This window comes from Zea mays, chromosome 4 (assembly GCF_902167145.1).
Source record: "Zea mays cultivar B73 chromosome 4, Zm-B73-REFERENCE-NAM-5.0, whole genome shotgun sequence".
NCBI lineage: Eukaryota > Viridiplantae > Streptophyta > Magnoliopsida > Poales > Poaceae > Zea > Zea mays.
Window position 1 is genome coordinate 241,545,061 of NC_050099.1, and position 18,126 is coordinate 241,563,186.

General features: G+C 47.1%; 1 protein-coding gene across 1 annotated transcript; it reads right to left on the bottom strand.

Moving 5' to 3' along the window:
* Window positions 1–13,847: 13,847 nt before the first annotated feature.
* LOC100191979 (uncharacterized) lies at window positions 13,848–16,942 on the bottom strand. The gene is made up of 2 exons (NM_001137403.1): window positions 16,803–16,942; window positions 13,848–15,440 (listed from the first exon to the last, which is right to left on the bottom strand). Exon 2 carries the CDS (start codon window positions 15,417–15,419, stop codon window positions 14,136–14,138), a length of 1,284 nt encoding a protein of 427 aa, NP_001130875.1. The 5' UTR covers window positions 15,420–15,440; window positions 16,803–16,942; the 3' UTR covers window positions 13,848–14,135.
* Between the last annotated feature and the right edge of the window lie 1,184 nt (window positions 16,943–18,126).

Below are 18,126 nucleotides of genomic sequence, written 5' to 3' on the forward strand. Positions count from 1 at the left end.
AAGTCGGCCCAGCCGCGAGAGGGGAGAGGGATTTCCTTTTTCTTTTCTTTTTCTAATTATTTCCTTTTTCTTTTCTACTTTTGTGTCATTTTGTTTCTTTTTCTCTTAACAAAAATTCTCTAAATGAACTTGGTGATACATGTGGTCTATGTGAGGTGCTTCAAATCAGTTTAAGTATATGCAAATGATTGGGTGACCTAGGGGTAGGGTTAGGGAGAAGAATAAAACCAAAGGGGGGATTAGGGGGGGTTAGGGTTTCAAACCTGGGTTGGGATTTTGGGATGTTACAAACCTACCCCACTTAAAAGAATCTCGCCCTCGAGATTTAGACTGGGCTTGAGAAAAGGTAAGGGTATTCCTTCCTCAGAGAGTCCTCACTTTCCCAGGTGGCTTCCTCTTCCCCATCCCTGCTCCACTGAACCTTACAGAGCTTCACTTCTGAATTGCGGGTCCTTCTGACTGCTGAGTCGAGAATCTTCACTGGCTTTTCCCGGTACTGGAGATCTTTTTGAATCTGAATTGCTTCTGCCTCGATACGGGTTTCTGGTACTTTTAGACATTTGCGGAGTTGAGACACATGGAACACATTGTGAATATCTGACATGGATTCTGGTAGCTCAAGACGGTATGCCACAGGTCCTATTCGGGAAATGACAGGGTAAGGACCGACGAAACGGGGTGCTAGCTTTCCTTTCATCTGAAACCTTTTGACACCACGCATCGGGGAAACTTTGAGATAAACAAAATCTCCTTCCTCAAATCTGAGCTCCCTTCGCCTATTGTCCGCGTAACTCTTCTGTCGACTCTGAGCTTCTAGTAACCTTCTGCGGATCAAGGCAACTTTTTCTTCGGCTTCTTTAACAAAGTCGGGTCCTTCTAATGTTCTTTCCCCTACATTGGACCACATTAGGGGAGTCTGGCATTTTCTTCCATACAGCGCTTCGAATGGTGACATTTTGATGCTGGACTGATGGCTGTTGTTGTATGAGAACTCGGCGTATGGTAAACTAGACTCCCAATCTCTGTCGAAGGCTAAAAACGCAGACTCTGAGTAAATCTTCAAGGACCTTGTTGACTCTTTCCGTTTGACCATCTGACTGGGGGTGATAAGCAGTGCTGAAATCCAGTTTGGTGCCTAATGCTTGCTGAAGGCCCTTCCAAAATTTTGAAGTGAACTGCGTTCCTCTATCTGATACTATCTTCCGTGGAATGCCATGCAGCCTGACTATCTCCTTAAGGTATAATCGGGCGAGGGCTGCTCCTCCAAAAGTGGTCTTTACTGGAATGAAATGGGCCACCTTGGTGAGGCGGTCGATGATTACCCATATGGAGTCATTTCCTCTTTGTGATCTGGGCAGTCCGGTGACGAAATCCATGCCTATTTCTTCCCACTTCCATTCGGGTATTGGGAGGGGTTGAAGCAGGCCTGCAGGCTTCTGATGTTCGGTCTTTGTTCGCTGGCAGGTGTCACATCGGGCCACATACTGTGCTATCTCCCTTTTCATCCCTTTCCACCAATACCTGGTCTTAAGGTCTAAGTACATCTTGGTGGTCCCTGGGTGGATAGAGTAAGCTGAGTTGTGGGCTTCATCGAGCAGGGTCTCTCGTGTTTCTCCTACTGGCACGCACAGGCGATCCTTGAACCAGAGGGCTCCTTGATTATCTGTCCTGAGGTCCGGGAGTTGCTCCTTTCGTGCTCTTTCCATAAGCTTGGTTGTTTCTGTGTCCAGGCGTTGGGCCTTGCATATGAGATCTTCTAGATTTGGCTTGACTTCCAGGCTACCGTTGTCTCCCAGACATGCATTTAGCTGAGCTGATTCTTTCTTCCAATCTTCCAGAAAGTTTGCTCCTTTAACCCCGAAGGGTTTTCTGCTGAGGGCATCTGCTACCACGTTGGCCTTTCCGGGGTGGTAGTGGATTTCGAGGTCATAGTCTTTGATCAATTTGAGCCACCTTCTTTGACGGAGGTTGAGGTCCGGCTGCGTGAAGATGTACTTTAGACTCTTGTGATCAGTGAAGATGTGGCATTTGTTCCCAATCAGATAATGCCTCCAAATTTTTAGGGCGTGCACTATGGCTGCCAATTCCAGATCGTGGGTAGGATAGTTCTGCTCGTGCGGCTTGAGCAACCGGGATGCATAAGCAATGACTTTCTCATTTTGCATTAAGACACATCCTAAGCCTTGCTTGGAAGCATCACAAAAGATGACGAAATCCTGGTGTATGTCTGGTAGGGTCAGGACTGGTGCAGTTGTAAGTTTCTCCTTGATGATTTGGAAACTTTCTTCACATTTGGGAGTCCATACAAACTTATTGTCCTTTTTGAGGAGTTCCGTCATGGGCTTTGCTATGCTGGAGAATCCTTTGATGAAGCGGCGATAATACCCTGCCATTCCCAGAAAGCTTCGAACTTCACTGACGTTGGATGGTTGCTTCCAATTTGAAACAGCTTCTACCTTAGATGGGTCCACTTCTATCCCTTCAGCAGTCAAGATATGCCCTAGGAAGGCTATCTTTTCTAACCAGAACTCACATTTGCTGAGCTTAGCATAAAGTTGATGTGCTCTGAGTCTTCCGAGGACGGTTCGAAGGTGCTGCTCGTGGTCCTTGCGACTCTTGGAATAGATGAGGATGTCGTCGATAAAAACCACGACAAACTTATCCAATTCTTCCATAAATACCTTATTCATGAGGTTCATGAAAAAGGCGGGTGCGTTGGTAAGTCCAAAAGGCATTACTGTGAATTCATATTGCCCGTATCTGGTGACGAATGCAGTTTTCTGAATGTCTGCTTCCTTAATCCTGAGTTGGTGATATCCTGACCTGAGATCTATCTTGGAGAAGTACTTGGCTCCTTGCAGTTGGTCGAATAGATCATCGATCCGGGGAAGAGGGTACTTATTCTTGATTGTAACCTCGTTCAAGGACCGATAATCAATACACATCCTCATACTCCCATCCTTTTTGGTAACGAAAAGAACGGGTGCTCCCCAGGGAGACGAACTGGGACAGATGTACCCTTTTTGTTGTAGTTCTGAAATCTGAAGCTTCAATTCTGCCAACTCAGTGGGGGCCATGCGGTATGGTCTCTTTGCGATGGGTGCGGTGCCGGGAATGAGATCTATATAGAACTCTACTTCTCTTTCTGGTGGCATCCCGGGTAACTCTTCTGGGAATACATCTTCAAACTCCTTGATTACAGACATGCTTTCTACTGCCAGATTAAATATCATTGGATCATTTGCGGGCGGTTGGGCTTGACAGGAAACTGCCTTTCCTTGGTGATCTATGAGAAGAATAGTCTTGCTTGCGCAGCTGATAACACCCTTGTGCCTAGCTAGCCAATCCATTCCTAGAATTACATCAATTCCTTGGGATGGCAAGATGGTTAAGTCTGCCAGGAACACTACCCCACTTAAAAGAATTCTGACCTGGGAACACCTGAGTTTGCACAGGAGGTCTGATCCCGGGGTTTGGGTGACCAAGGGGATAGCTAGAGGTGTAGAGGGTATGCCATGCTTTTCCACAAACTTAGCGGCTATAAATGAATGGGATGCTCCTGAATCAAAAAGCACAGAAGCGGGAGTAAATTCGACTAGGAACTCACCGAGCACTACTCCCGGGGCTTGCTGGGCTTCCTGAGCGTCGACGTGGTTGACCCGGGCCCTGCCCTGGTACTGAGCCCTGCTCTATTGGCTGCTGGAAGGAAACGCCTTGGGGGTGGGTGCTAATGGAACCTTGGGGCCATTCACCGAGTTGGAGTAAGTTGGTCCTGGTGCCTTCAACTAGGGGCAGTTGTTCTTGAAATGATTGGGGTCCCCGCAGTGCCAACAGGCATTTGCAGGCGGCTGGTTGCTTGCAACGGAGGGTGCCTGATGGGAGCTCTGACTCTGCTGACTGAAGCGTGATGGAGAGGGTCCAGATTGTTTATGAAAGCTTGGACCCCTGGGTGGGAGCCCAAAGGGTCGAGCTCTCTGGTGACGTTCTTGCTGTTGTGCTCGGAGGACCTGGAACTTCCTCTTGATGTGCCCTTTTTCTTCCTCTTTTGCTCTCTCCACTTGAATAGCTTTGTTGGAAAGGTGAGAGAAGCTGTGGAAGTCCTGGCTGGCGAGGATGGTCTTAAGCTCGGGTCTTAACCCTCTCAGAAAACGAGCCATCTTTCTGGCCTCGGTGCTGACATCCTCGGGCGCGTAGCGGGCCAACTCTGTGAACTTGTGCACATATTCACTGACCGTTCTTCCGCCTTGGGTTAGCTCCCGGAACTCATCCTCCTTGAGTTGAACTATCCCCTGGGGTACGTGGTGCTCACGGAAGGCTGCTTCAAATTCTGCCCATGTAGCGTCTCTGATGGCCTCACTGAAAGTATCCCACCATGCTAAAGCCATTCCTGAAAGTTGATGAGCTGCCAGCTGAATACGTTGATTCTCAGGACAAGCGATGGCGTCCAACTTCCTCTTGATTGTGCGAAGCCAGTCATCCGCATCGAGGGGATTGCTGGACCCCGCGAACGTGGGCGGCTTCAGTCTCAGGAATTCTCCCATCCTGTCCTGGGGCCTTCCACCGCCTGGGCGCTGGTTTTCCAGGCTTCGAGTGAGGACTTCAATGAGTCTGGTTTGATTGGCCAGAATTTGGGCTAGGTCTAGTGGTAGTTCTGGAGGTGCGGGGAGGTGGGTCTCACCCCCTTCTCCGCCAGCCTCTCCCTCAGCTCCTAGGGGAAGTCTTGCTCCAATCCCGGAGGCGGTAGGCGTGGTTCTATCCGAAGCCATCTGCCATGGGAAGAGAGTCACTATTATGCACATGCCATTTTTTTAACTAGTTATTTTATTCATTACATCAAGCCATTACATTACATAGCATACCACTACCACAAGCTTGTCACACACGAGTGCTACCTAGGGTACCCCTGAAATCTTTCTCTAAAGTGTCCCCAAATTCCTTGAGAAGGTCATCAAGGCTGGCCAGGGACATGTCCTCGGTGTCGGACTGGTTTCTGGGAGGGTTTTCTTCCTGCTGCTCAGTCTGACATCCTTGGCTTTTGGTCTTCTTGCGGGTTTTCCTTGCGGGGGCGAGCTTCTTCAGTACCTTGTCGTAGTCCATTTTGAGGGTGCGGTAGGCTTCACGGGTGTTGGTCTCTTCGCCTTCAGCTAACGAGAGGCTCTCTTGGAGGGACGCTTTTTCTTCTGACAGTTCCCTGACTTTCTGCTCCAGACTTTCCACCTGGGAGGTTAGGGAGGTGCAGTGGAGGGCGAGGTCATCATATTGGTTATCAAGGGTATGAAGATATCCAGCCATGTAGACAATGGTGGGATCATTCTCAATAGGATCTCCTCCTGATAGGGCCTGAAGTCTTTTCCTCCAGGTGGGGGTATTCTTGTTGCTGGGTGGAAAGTAGCGAAGGGGGGTCTCAATGATTACTTTGTTGTAGTTCTGGCACAGCTGTCGGAGGGCTTTTCGGGCGACATTTTGGCAAGCATCTAGGAAATGGACTCCGGTAAAAGTGACTTGGAAGGAACGTTGGTTGGGATAGCTTTGGCTTTCCCCCAGGTAGACTGCCATAGAGCATCTTATCATTCCGCCCTCGAAATGTTCCGTCCAGACGTATTCCGGCTTCTTGCGGATTCCCATGCGGAGCGCACAGCTTCGCAAGAGGCGGGGGAACCCTTCCACTTCTGAGCAGTAGGATGACTTAATGGCCAGAGAGTCTTCCATCTGGAATAGGAAAAGAAGGGTCTTGTTAAAACCGGGGAAGGGAAGGAAAAAATTTTCCTGAGGTAAGGGGTATTTTCTTTCTAAGGTAAGTTTTAGGGTCAGGGCTGCGACCTACGGCCAGTCCTATGGGCTCTGATACCACCTGAGGCGTCCCGATCCTTTGGGACTCAAATGTGATACAATTACTAGTCCCAGGAGGCTAGTAAACACATTCCTTACTTCAAATAGTACAGAGTTTAGATAAATTTATTACAATACCGGGGTACAAGCTCGAGAGAGCCAAATAGAGAAGCGTAGTAGGAAAATACACTAGCCCAAGCCACAGGCAGAACTGGGTGCAGACACAGCCCCCTTTAATCAAGCATAGCATAAAAGAAGTCCTCGGCTGCTGAAAAACATAAATAAATCTGGGTGAATACACTAGGTATTCCGCAAGCCCACCCCGCTCCCGTATAGAGAAAGAGACCTATGATGTACATGCTCAATTTGGTGGAGTTGTAGTCACTCATCATTTTCTTAGAGAGAGGCAGTTGCTTGAAGGTTTTCCCATGATATTATAAGTAACCAAAAACTCAACCACCACTGAGCTTCCCGCTCCAGTGACTTTGTTTCTTCCTCAAAACCCATTTAAACACACCATTTTACCTTGTTAAGAAATTTAGAGAAAAAGTTCTAATTGTCATACCATACCAGACCCATCCATACCAGTGGACACGGACTATTCGAATAGATTTCAACTCTGCGCAGAGGGGTACACTTTACCCACTAGCCCGGTTTCTGCGATCTCACCGTCGCGAGACCCGAATGCCGGATCTCTTTCCTTACTCGTGCATCCTAACCTTAACGGTTATCCGGAAGGAGTCAGGCCACCACCATGCCCAAACCGGACAAAACTTTCCCCCTCCTTATCCTCCCGGTGCTCCCCAGCCTTCTTAACCCTGGGGTCGGACCACACGAGTTCGGATTGAGTGACTGCCCACACAGTCTCGAGTGGTTGTACGACAAAGGAGTACAGGTAGTGAAAATGACAAACCGGTCCTTATATGAGGGGACAATCCTTCTGCTCACGCCTAAACCAGCTGAGCCAACACCTTAGGCCCTCCCCTAAACCAGGGAGTCCCTGATCATCCCACTCCCAGGGTGATGAGGGTGAGCACCCTTCATCGCGAAACTTTTCAAGAAGAGACTTTATTAGGGGAAACACTTTGCCCTTCTTTCCAAACCACATTACGTACCCAGAAAGTATATGATAATGCGGGCCATCTCTCACTCACAATGCAATATTTTCCCGTGATTCCCGGCCTAGGCAGTAGTAGAGAGAATAGGTAATTTATGCATCAAGGGAAGGATGGACTTGCCTTCGTCGAAGCTTTCCTGGCACAGAAGTCCTACTTCCGGAAGTTCGGGCTCTGGTCCCTCTTCCGGGGCTACGGGTTCCGGATCAACGATCCCCGCTTCTTCTAGGAAAACAGGCAATAAAACAATACATCAACAGGGATTTACAAATTATAGTGTGTCATTTTCTAACATTAATGTTGTATGAGATCTTTAGAAATTATTTGGATAATTTTTGGTGCATAAAATATTGAAGAATACTAATTAAGTGGAAAAAGGGGTAGAAAAGAAAAAGGAGAAAGAATTTCCCCCTAACTGGGCCGGGGGCATGAATTTTGGCCCACCCCGGGCGCGAGCGCGCGCGCTGAGGCGCTTTCGGCCCAGCGGCGGCCCACGAGCGGGGGAACGGCGCGGCCGTGGGAGGGGGTGACGGCGTTGCGCGGGGCCCGCTTGTCAGCGAGAGGGGGGGGAGAAAGAACGGCGTTACGGCTGACGGGGGGGTGAACCGGCCGTCCGCGGGGGAGGACCGGCCGCCGGTGAGCTCGGCGGCGGTTCGCCGCCGGTGGCCCGGTTCTAGGACAATGCGCAGGTGACTTAGCACGGGGAGGGGATGGCGGACCTAGAGGTGGGCTTAATTTGGTCAGAGGAGGTCGGGAGGGGGCTGCCCGCGGGGAGGTGGCGGAGCTTCGCGGCGGGGTTGCCGCCGGTGAGCTCTGGGCGAGCCGTCGAGGTGGGGGAGGGGTGTATTGTGTTCGCGGCGAGGTGAGGAAGCTGCTAGGCTAACTCAATTGCTTGCTGGGCTAACCGAGAGGGAGAGAGAAGAGGGGGATGGACTCACCGGAGAGGGGGAAGATGGCGGCGCTTCGCGGCTTGGGCTCGGGCGAGGGGAGGAGGGTGGTGGTCGAGGCTGGTGCGAGGAAGAAGGGGCTCGGGGCGAGCTTTTTATAGGCGCGCGGGGGCGAGGGGAGCGGTGGAGCTCCCTGACTCCGGCGAGCTTCCCGGTGCCGCCATTAATGGCGCACAGCGCCGCCGAGGGGACGCTACGGCGGGGCAGTACTGGCGAGGACGCTGGTCAAGGGGAGGAGGACGGAGCGGTGCCAAACTTCCCTGTGCGGCGAGGAGACGGCGATGAAGAGACGGCGGTGAAGGACGGCGGTGAAGGGACGGCGGGGCGTCGTATGCGGGGAGGATGACGAAGCGGCTGACTGGTGGGGCCGGTCTGCCAGTGAGAGAGGTCCGCGCGCGCGAGAGAGGGGCGGGGCGCTGACGGGCGGGGTCGGGCTGTCAGCGGGCAGGAGTGGCGCGCGGTTTGGGCCGCCTGGGCCGGAAAGAGAGGGGAGGGAGGCGGGCGCGCGCGAGCTGGGCTGGAAGTCGGCCCAGCCGCGAGAGGGGAGAGGGATTTCCTTTTTCTTTTCTTTTTCTAATTATTTCCTTTTTCTTTTCTACTTTTGTGTCATTTTGTTTCTTTTTCTCTTAACAAAAATTCTCTAAATGAACTTGGTGATACATGTGGTCTATGTGAGGTGCTTCAAATCAGTTTAAGTATATGCAAATGATTGGGTGACCTAGGGGTAGGGTTAGGGAGAAGAATAAAACCAAAGGGGGGATTAGGGGGGGGTTAGGGTTTCAAACCTGGGTTGGGATTTTGGGATGTTACAGTTAGGTGGTCTGAGTAGCACTCCTCAGGTCCTGGGTTCGACTCCCCGTGGGAGCGAATTTCAGACTGTGGTTTAAAAAATCCCCTCGTCTGTCCCACGCCAAAGCACAGGTCTAAGGCTCAGCCCCAGCTGTGGTCGTTCTCACTTGGGCTTCGATGCCGCTGTGTATGGGTGGGGTAGGGATTCGGGGGTTTTCTTGACCTGTGTGAGAAGGTCTTCTTCTTAATACAGTGCCCGGGGGCTGTCTTACCCCCCGCAGGTCAAGTTTTTTTTACCACAAATCAGCTTTCCCCAATTTGATGGTCACCACCCCAAGATGTGGAAAGCTAAGTGCGAGTCTTATTTTGAGGTGTTTAACACTCCTAGTACGCTTTGGGTCAAACTTGCTTCTATGCACTTTGTGGGATCAACAGCTTTTTGGTGGCAATCAGTAGATCCAGGGGCTCGTCCTCCTTCTTGGCGGGAACTCTGTTCAGCAGTCTGTGCTCGTTTTGAGCGCGATCAGCACAATCATCTCATCCGTCAGTTTTTCCATATTAAACAAACTGATAGCGTGTCAGAGTATGTAGATGAGTTTGATTCCTTGATGCATCAGATTTTAGCACACGACCCCCTTTTCAATACTTCTGCAATTGTTAATCGTTTCGTGGATGGTTTACGTTCAGACATTAAAACTGTTGTATTCATTCATCGCCCGTTGGATTTGGATATTGTCGTCTCTCTCGCTTTGTTGCAGGAGGAATTGCTGACACCAAATATCATGACCAATTCCCAAAAGAGCTCTGATCAAGCGACAGCTAAGCAACACAACCGTTTCCAGTAGGGTGTGCCTGAACAGTCTAAACAGCACTCTGATCAAAGTAAAGCGACAGCTCTAATGGCGTATCGTCGTGCTAAAGGCCTGTGCTACAAATGTGGTTTACGATGGAGCCAAACTCACAAGTGTAGCACCACGGTACCCCTTCACATGGTGGAGGAATTGTGGCAATTGGTTAGTCCTTCTGATTCAGTGGATGAACAACAACCTTTGCAAGATGAGTCGAATCAAGACCTTATGATTCTGTCAGTTAATGCAGTTCTTGGCACTGAGGCCCTGAAAATAGTAAAACTTCTAGCCACAATTTTCGCAAAAAAGGTAATCATGTTGGTTGATTCTGGAAGTTCGTCCTCCTTTATTTCTGACCGATTAGCAAAAGCACACCCAGCTCTAATTACCTTGCCTGCTCCTGTTCAAGTGAGAGTTGCCAACGACCAAGTTATTTCCTGTACTCAAGAACTGCCTAAATGCAAAATCCAAATCCAAGGCCACTGTTTCCACATTGATCTGAAGGTGCTACCTCTGAACTGCTATGATATCATCTTGGGTATGGACTGGTTATCTTCACATAGTCCCATGCAGATACATTGGCAGCACCAATGGTTGGCTTTTCAAGCTGAACATAAGAATGTGGTATTACAGGGAATAGTTTCTGATAATTCTACCTTGCAACCAATTTCAGTCCCTCAGCTATTTCATCTGCAACAGCACGAGCAGCTATGGTGTGTTCTCCACTTGCAGGCAGTGGATCAAATGGACTCATCACCACCTCAGAGCGCTCTCTCGGTGGAAATTCAGAGTTTAATTCAGGAGTTCGCCTCCCTGTTTGACAAACCAAGTGGTCTTCCTCCCCCCAGATCCCATTGTCACAATATTCCTCTTATTCAGGGAGCTACACCATTTCGGTTACGTCCATATCGCTACAACCCTGCTCAAAAAGATGAAATAGAGCGCCAAGTGGCAGGCCTTCTCCAATCAGGAATGATACAACCGAGCAGCAGTCCATTCACATCACCAATCATTTTAGCTCGTAAAAAGACTGGAGACTGGAGACTATGTGTCGATTACAGACGACTCAATGCCCTCACAGTGAAGAACAAATACCCGTTGCCGGTAATAGATGAACTTTTGGATGAGCTTCACGGGGCTGTCTGGTTCACAAGTCTGGATTTGAGCTCAGGATATCACCAAATCCGAATTGCACCTCAAGATATTCACAAAACTGCCTTCCAAACTCACAATGGACATTATGAATACAAGGTCATGCCTTATGGTGTCACGGGTGGTCTCGCAACTTTTCAATTGGCAATGAATTCAGTGTTGTCCCCATTTCTCAGAAAGTGTGTAGTCATTTTTATTGACGACATACTAATCTACAGCTCAACTTGGACTGAACATTTGCACCAGTTAAGAGCAGTGTTCACTACCTTGGACCAGCATCATTTTAAAGTCAAACTTTCTAAGTGCTCTTTTGCTCAAACTCAGCTGCATTACCTGGGACACGTTATCAGCCAACAGGGTGTCGCTACAGACCCGGCTAAAGTGTCGGTCATTCAGTCCTGGTCGTCTCCTAAATCAGCCAAGGACATCTGCAGTTTTTTAGGCCTCGCAGGTTACTAAAGAAAGTTTGTAGCGAACTTTGGCATCCTAAGTCGACCCCTGACCAACCTATTAAAAAAGGGACAAGTGTTTGTGTGGCATTCAGAACATGAGCAAGCTTTTTTGGCATTAAAACAAGTTTTAATCAGTGCACCCGTGTTAGCTCTACCGGACTTCTCTCAGCAATTCGAGATTGAGACAAATGCGAGTGACAATGGAATTGGGGCTGTCTTACACCAGGCTGGTCATCCCATTGCATTTGTCAGTAAGGCTCTCGGTCCTCGTCATCAAGCACTGTCCACATATGAGAAGGAATGTTTAGCTATATTGATGGCAGTCGAGCACTGGAGATCCTACCTTATTAACATTGAGTTCATCATCCGAACTGACCACAAAAGCCTAATCCATTTGGATGACCAACGTCTTACCACTCCTTGCCTCCTTGGCAACAAAAAGCCCTGACCAAGTTGCTGGGCCTGCGTTACAAAATCAGCTATAAACAGGGACACACCAACAGAGTTGCCGATGCTCTATCTCGACTTCCTCATGACCAACTTTGTTCTGTCACTACTGTCCAACCTACTTGGTTGTCAAAAGTTGCTGATTCCTATGCTAATTATTTAGATATTGCACCAATTCTGAAATTGTTGGCAGCTCAGACTCCTTCCAATCACTACAGCCTGCACAATGGATTAATTATGTACAAGGACAGAGTGGTGCTCCCTGCACAATCTGAATTTCCCCAGAAAATATTCTCAAATTTCCACGACACACCAATTGGAGGTCATTCTAGATTCTTGGTAACCTACCAAAAGATCGAGAGGTTATTTAGCTGGACTGGTATGAAACAAATGATCAAAACTTGGTGCAGTCATTGTCCAGTCTGTCAGCAAGCTAAAGTTGAAAGAGTAAAATACCCCGGACTTCTCCAACCTCTGCCAATACCTGATGGTGCTTGGAAAATGATCACAATGGATTTTATCGAGGGTCTACCAACGTCTGATCACTCAAATTGCATTATGGTAGTGGTTGACAAATTCTCTAAATATAGTCACTTTGTTTCGCTTCGTCACCCTTTTACAGCATTGGGAGTGGCTCATCACTTCATGGACAACATTTTTAAACTTCATGGATTCCCTTCAACTATAATTACTGATCGTGATCGGATTTTCACCAGTGCATTGTGGAAAGAAATGTTCAAAATTGCAGGTGTGGAATTACGCTTCACAACAGCATATCATCCCCAATCTGATGGTCAAACGGAACGAGTCAATCAATGCCTTGAAACTTACCTTCGCTGTTTTGCTCAAGCGTGTCCTACTAGGTGGAAGAAATGGCTTTCTCTAGCTGAGTTTTGGTACAATACCAGCTATCACTCATCTTTGCAACTCACACCTTTTGAAGTATTGTATGGCTATCCTCCTAGACACTTAGGAGTGGACTTCAGAGCAGCCTGTGATGTTCCTTCTCTGCAAGTTTGGCTCGACGAAAGGAAAGTAGTAGTTCAATTGGTCCAGCAACAGCTAGCTCGTGCACAACTTCGTCAGAAAACACAAGCTGACAAACATCGTACTGAAAGAACCTTTCAGATAGGGGACTGGGTCTATTTAAAACTACAACCGTATGTGCAGGCATCCTTGGTTCGCAGAGCAAATCACAAACTGGCGTTCAAGTTCTTTGGTCCTTACCAAGTCATTGCAAAGATCGGCTCTGTTGCCTACAGGTTAAATCTTCCAGACTCTTGCCACATTCACCCGGTTTTCCATGTATCACTGCTCAAGAAAGCTGTGGGGTCCCATGATCAGGCTAGTTCTCCTCTCCCAGTTCTTTCTGATTTCTTACATGCGCCCGAAAAAGTGTTGCAGCGCAGGATACTTCGCCGTTCGACTGGAGACGTTCCTCAACTGCTGATCCAATGGTCCTCATGGCCAACTGAACTGGCGACATGGGAAGATGAGCTCACAATCAAGCAAAGGTTTCCGGATGCCACAGCTTGGGGACAAGCCGGAATTCAAGGGGAGGAGAATGTCACAGTACCTAAGGAGAACGTCAAGGTGGACAGGCCGACCAGAATTCGGAAGCCCAATAGTAAAGTTAGTGGGCCGGATTGGACCCAGTAGTTATCTCGTTTTTCTTTTTGTGGCTGTTCCGAGATTGAGTGGGGTATTTGAGGTGGGGTTTGGAGTCCGTAAAAAGTGACTTGGAGAAGAAGCTGGCCGGCTACGTCCGGAGAAGAGGCGGCTCGCCGTCGTGTAATAACTCCAGATACTTTTTATACCCTAAAGATCTTCGTGAGAGGATTTTATACCCTAAAGATCTTCGTGAGAGGAGACGAGTGCTGGGAGCGGTGCTCAACTCATCAGCAACCCAGCGGTGATCTTACAGCTTGGCACAGAAGCCAGCAGGGACGCGCGGCAGTGGCAGTTGGAGAAGACGATCCCGGTGCCGGGGCTGTCAGACCACCGGTCTCTCTGCCTCTGAGGCACAGCCAACGGATGCCTCATCATTGAAGTCAGCGAGGGCAAAAAAAAACGGTATCCATGACCAGCTCCGGAAGATCTGCCGGGCGCGGTGCGCCGGCAGTGCTGCTGGTGCTGGCCCTACTTCGGCTTCCCGCCAATGCTGTCCTTCCCACTGTGTGAGCGGAGCAGCATGATGCCACCGAAACAAAATTATGTTCAACTTCAGAGCCTTCAGTTTGTATGGTCTAACATGTCTGGGCAACACTTATACTCGTCCTGTTTGTTTACAAATTGCGACGCACACATACAGATACAGTTTATACAAGTACGAAGCAAACTACCACCAGACATTTACCAAAAGAGGGGTTATAGTCAAAGCCACCCCTTGATCTTGACATTTATTGATTGATTTCCTCTTGTATTCCCCGCCCCATTGCCATGGTTGCTTCCAGTGGTACCATAGCAATGAGCAAGTACAGCATTGCACCCACCTACAGAAAAAATTACAGCTGCTGTACAGTCTAGAGGGTAATCCATAGGCCATGCCAGGCGCTCCTAGATTGCTCTATGTTTCGATATCTTCCACTGCATGTTTGTCGTCCTCTTCGTTCTCTTGAAGGACTGCTCAAGGTCAGCTGAGGACCATCCGGTGAGACCAGAAGACCGTCCGCGGCTTGCCGAGGATGACCCTGCGCCACGGAAAGATGGCCCAGGGTCCGCCATGGACGGTTCAGCCAGACGAGAGCGGTCACCATATGACGCAGTCGAGCTCACCAGGCCTGTCGCGGCAGGCGCAAAGCTCTCCACAAACATGCCACAGGATATCAAAGTCTCACCGGAAGGCATGTTGATGTATGAAACCGTACCGTCCTGAAGATCTACGCAGAGGAGTCTCTTCTGGTTGCCGAAGAAGACCTTCGTCTTGAGCTGGAAAAACGGGCTTATGCCCAGATGCGTCAGGGGGATGATAGTCTGCAAGTGGATCCAGTCTTCACCAGCCAAGTCCGCTACCCAAATATCTGACACTATATTGCTAGATCCATCGGAATGTGTCGACAACAAACGGAGCTTTCCTTCCCCCTCGAATAGTTCCAACTTGTGGCTTTTTACAGCATCTGGGATGGCAATTTTTGAGAACCTCTCGTCTGTCAGGTTGAGCGTCAGGATTTCTCGAGACGAATAGGAGGAAGCCTCATCGAGAAGTAGCCAATACATGCCATCTTTAACAATGACTGCCTTCGTTGCCACTAGGAGCTCTGCAGATTCATGTATTGTCCTCCACGACGGTGTGCCAATAGTGCAGATTTCAAATGTCAAGAACCGCACATGGTGACGGATAGAGACCACCTTGTACTGTTTTGTGGAGTGCACGAATCCAACAAAATATTCAGAGTAAAGAGACCGTGACTTGAGTGCTGAATCTGGGAGCCTCAAATGCTTCCTTGTTGTGGGATTCAAGACCTCAGCATCGCCTTTTATATCATAGGCACACACCAAGCCGTTGCAGGGGGCTGACATGTTAAACCTACTTGAGAACACGAGCTCCACACTTCTGAAATTCATTGTGGCAGGATCGAATGTGTACATGTGGACTAGGCCATGATCAAGCGAGGTGAAACAAGCAATGGACTGGTGGTAGCGGCAAGCATTATTCAGGTGACGGTCCATAAAACTATGTTCTTCAACGCACTCTAGCCAGAACTTGCACACACTGCGGAGCTTGACAACATCCCTGCCAGGAAGAAAAGCAAGGATAACCCCTTGGGCATCTTGAGGAATGAATACTCGAGATCCCGTCACTTCATTCTGCTTATCAAGATCATCACTATTACAGTCCATGCTTAGGATGCAACTACAATTCTGTGCAAGGTAAAGGTTTTGTCAGTAATCACTATGCAACAAAAATAGCAAGACAGGGCTTGCCGATACAAAATTGTACTGAAATAAAAATATGACCTTTAGTATCCAACATAAATGTTTCCAGTTGAGCAATTAACATCATAATGGAATGGTTTAGGTACTGCTATGCGAATTCATTCATAAATGACTGGAAGTAAATGTACAGCACATATACAGAATCAAATGGGCACCAGTATGTTCTAATCTAACTAACATCAAAACCATTATGCTCCCACTTTAATGAAGTAATAAGGACTTTTATACTTGTGTCCTTCCAGAAATGGATATTGAGTACTACAGATGCAAGGCTCTATGAATCACAACAGGAAGAGAGACCCATTCATAGAGGAAAACAGTACTAGGCTACTCTGATAAGAGATTAAATAATTATGTATCGAAATCAATTCACCTTAGAGGTGGAAATGGTGAAAGGTGAACAAACATATCAAATTCACAAGTTCTAAATAAAAAAAAGGAAAACACGACACTCAAAGCATGGTATGCAACCAATATGCTTCGCTATCCCTCCTTACCATTTACAATGCACTATCAATCATTCGATGTTAGATATTAAACCCATCCAACCTTATCTCCAATTTTAGATCAGTGGACTACATCAAGGACAAATCAGCATTTTTTGAAAGCAAATACTTGCTATTTTAGCTTCCATCATGTATGCTAGTGTCCATCTCTCGTGCAGTTTTAATTCACCGTTCAATTCTACTCCAACTCCAAGTTAGCGATGCATTCCCTATATCTACATAGAAGTAGGAAAGTCCTAATGAAGTTTTCTCCCAATGAAAAAAGACTGCAGCGATAGCCTTTGCTTCACAAGTTGATAATAGAGGTTCAAGACTACGATCAATTCCGTCATCAGGATAACACTATGCAATTCCAATTCCATTGAGAGATAATTCTTATTCCCCATGATATATGCAGCCACCGGATCTAAACTGTTCGCCTATGGGTCTGACTAGAATGGTACCAATCATACCACGAACATCACACATCAACCAATGACACAAAGATCTGCCACTTTGTGGTTTGTGCTGCCAACCAAACTCCATTTCGCATGATATTTCAACGTGATCCCAGAGCATCTTCCCAGCGAAAAGCAGGGGCGGACCCAGTAAATAACATGGGTGTACATATGTACACACTAAATATATTTTTTTTTTGCAAAGTAGTCGAAGTTAATAGCCGTGATACATGCATATGCACTTGTAATTAGATCAGATCCGAATACATATAGACAAATAGTAAGTTAGGGTTTGGGTGCAGCGTCTCGCACAGCATGAAGGGGAGACTAAGGGGAGGGCGTACCTTCTCGTGCTCGGCGCCGGCGAAGGGGGGGCAGGAAGACCTGGGCACCGTAGGCGGCAGCGACGGCCGCCCCGGCGTCGCCACGAGAGAGAGAAAGAAATAAGCTGGGGGCGGCGATGGACGAAGAAAAAAAAGCAGACTGCACCGCTGCAGCGTACAGGCAGCTCGGGCCCGTGTATGGAAAATAGATGGACCCCTAGATGTCATTAGATTTTATACTATCTCTTATATGTTATTGAATGATATTTAGAAGATATTTTTTTATGTATATGACATAGAGATCTAAGGTCACATAACAACCCGATAAAAACTATATGAGCTATAATTATAGATGGAGACTCTAAACTTTAGAGTCAAAAAAAATTAAAGATCACTATAATTACGCTCTATTTCTGTTTAATTTAACTAAAATTGATTAAGAGCAAAAAAAATTGTGAAAATACAATTAGATCGTGATCTATTATAACCTATAGCCATATTTAAATTTTTTAAGTAACTCTCGATTTAGAATTTGGATGGTAAAGTAACAAAACTTAACTTTTAACAGTTTTATTTCACAATTCACGTGTCTACAAATTTAAATGTTGGTATTATAAAACAAGGTGCTTTCGAGGAAGTTTCACTCAATATTCTGACTTGTGAGGATGACAAAAACGTTATCGGTGGAGTTTTAATCAATTTCCAATATGCTGAAAAACGGTGCACGCTGTTCATCTCATCTCTCTTCTCGTATTTTTTGTGTAGCGTTGTTTTATTTTTACTAGTGCGTCACCTCATTAAATATAAATAATAATTTTAATAAAACTAGAATAAAATATTTGTAGCCAGCTGTCCTTTTTTATGGGCAATCATATGTATTCTCTACAAAAACTAGTAATAACTAATAACGTGAATTTCCCATGTCGAGAAAAAATGATAGGTTCATATGAGATTCAAAATAAGCAATGAAAATTCCATACGAATTTTAAAATGACTGACACTATATGGTTATGTGGTTCCATATGTTAATTGAAATGCCCAATTTAATGTCAAGAGGTACTGTGAATAGGTTCTACAAACTTTTTAACAAATAATAGTATTTAAAATATAATATTTAGCACACACAAGTAAACCTGGGCTTAGCAGGCCATTGGGTTGCGCTCATAATTTACAGCCCCGAAATTTTGCTTAGGGACAATTTGGATCTCAGTAGTTAAGTTAAATGTAACTAAAGTTTAGCAAACATAAAGAACTAAAAGTGACTAAAATGATATAAAAATATCCTTTCAACTATTTTTAGCTTATGAGGAGATTTAGTCTGTTAGTTTTAGCTCATGTAACCGAG

Excerpts from the sequence above, each read along its gene's own strand:
- LOC100191979 (NM_001137403.1), bottom strand. The coding sequence starts at position 15,419 with ATGGACTGTAATAGTGATGATCTTGATAAGCAGAATGAAGTGACGGGA.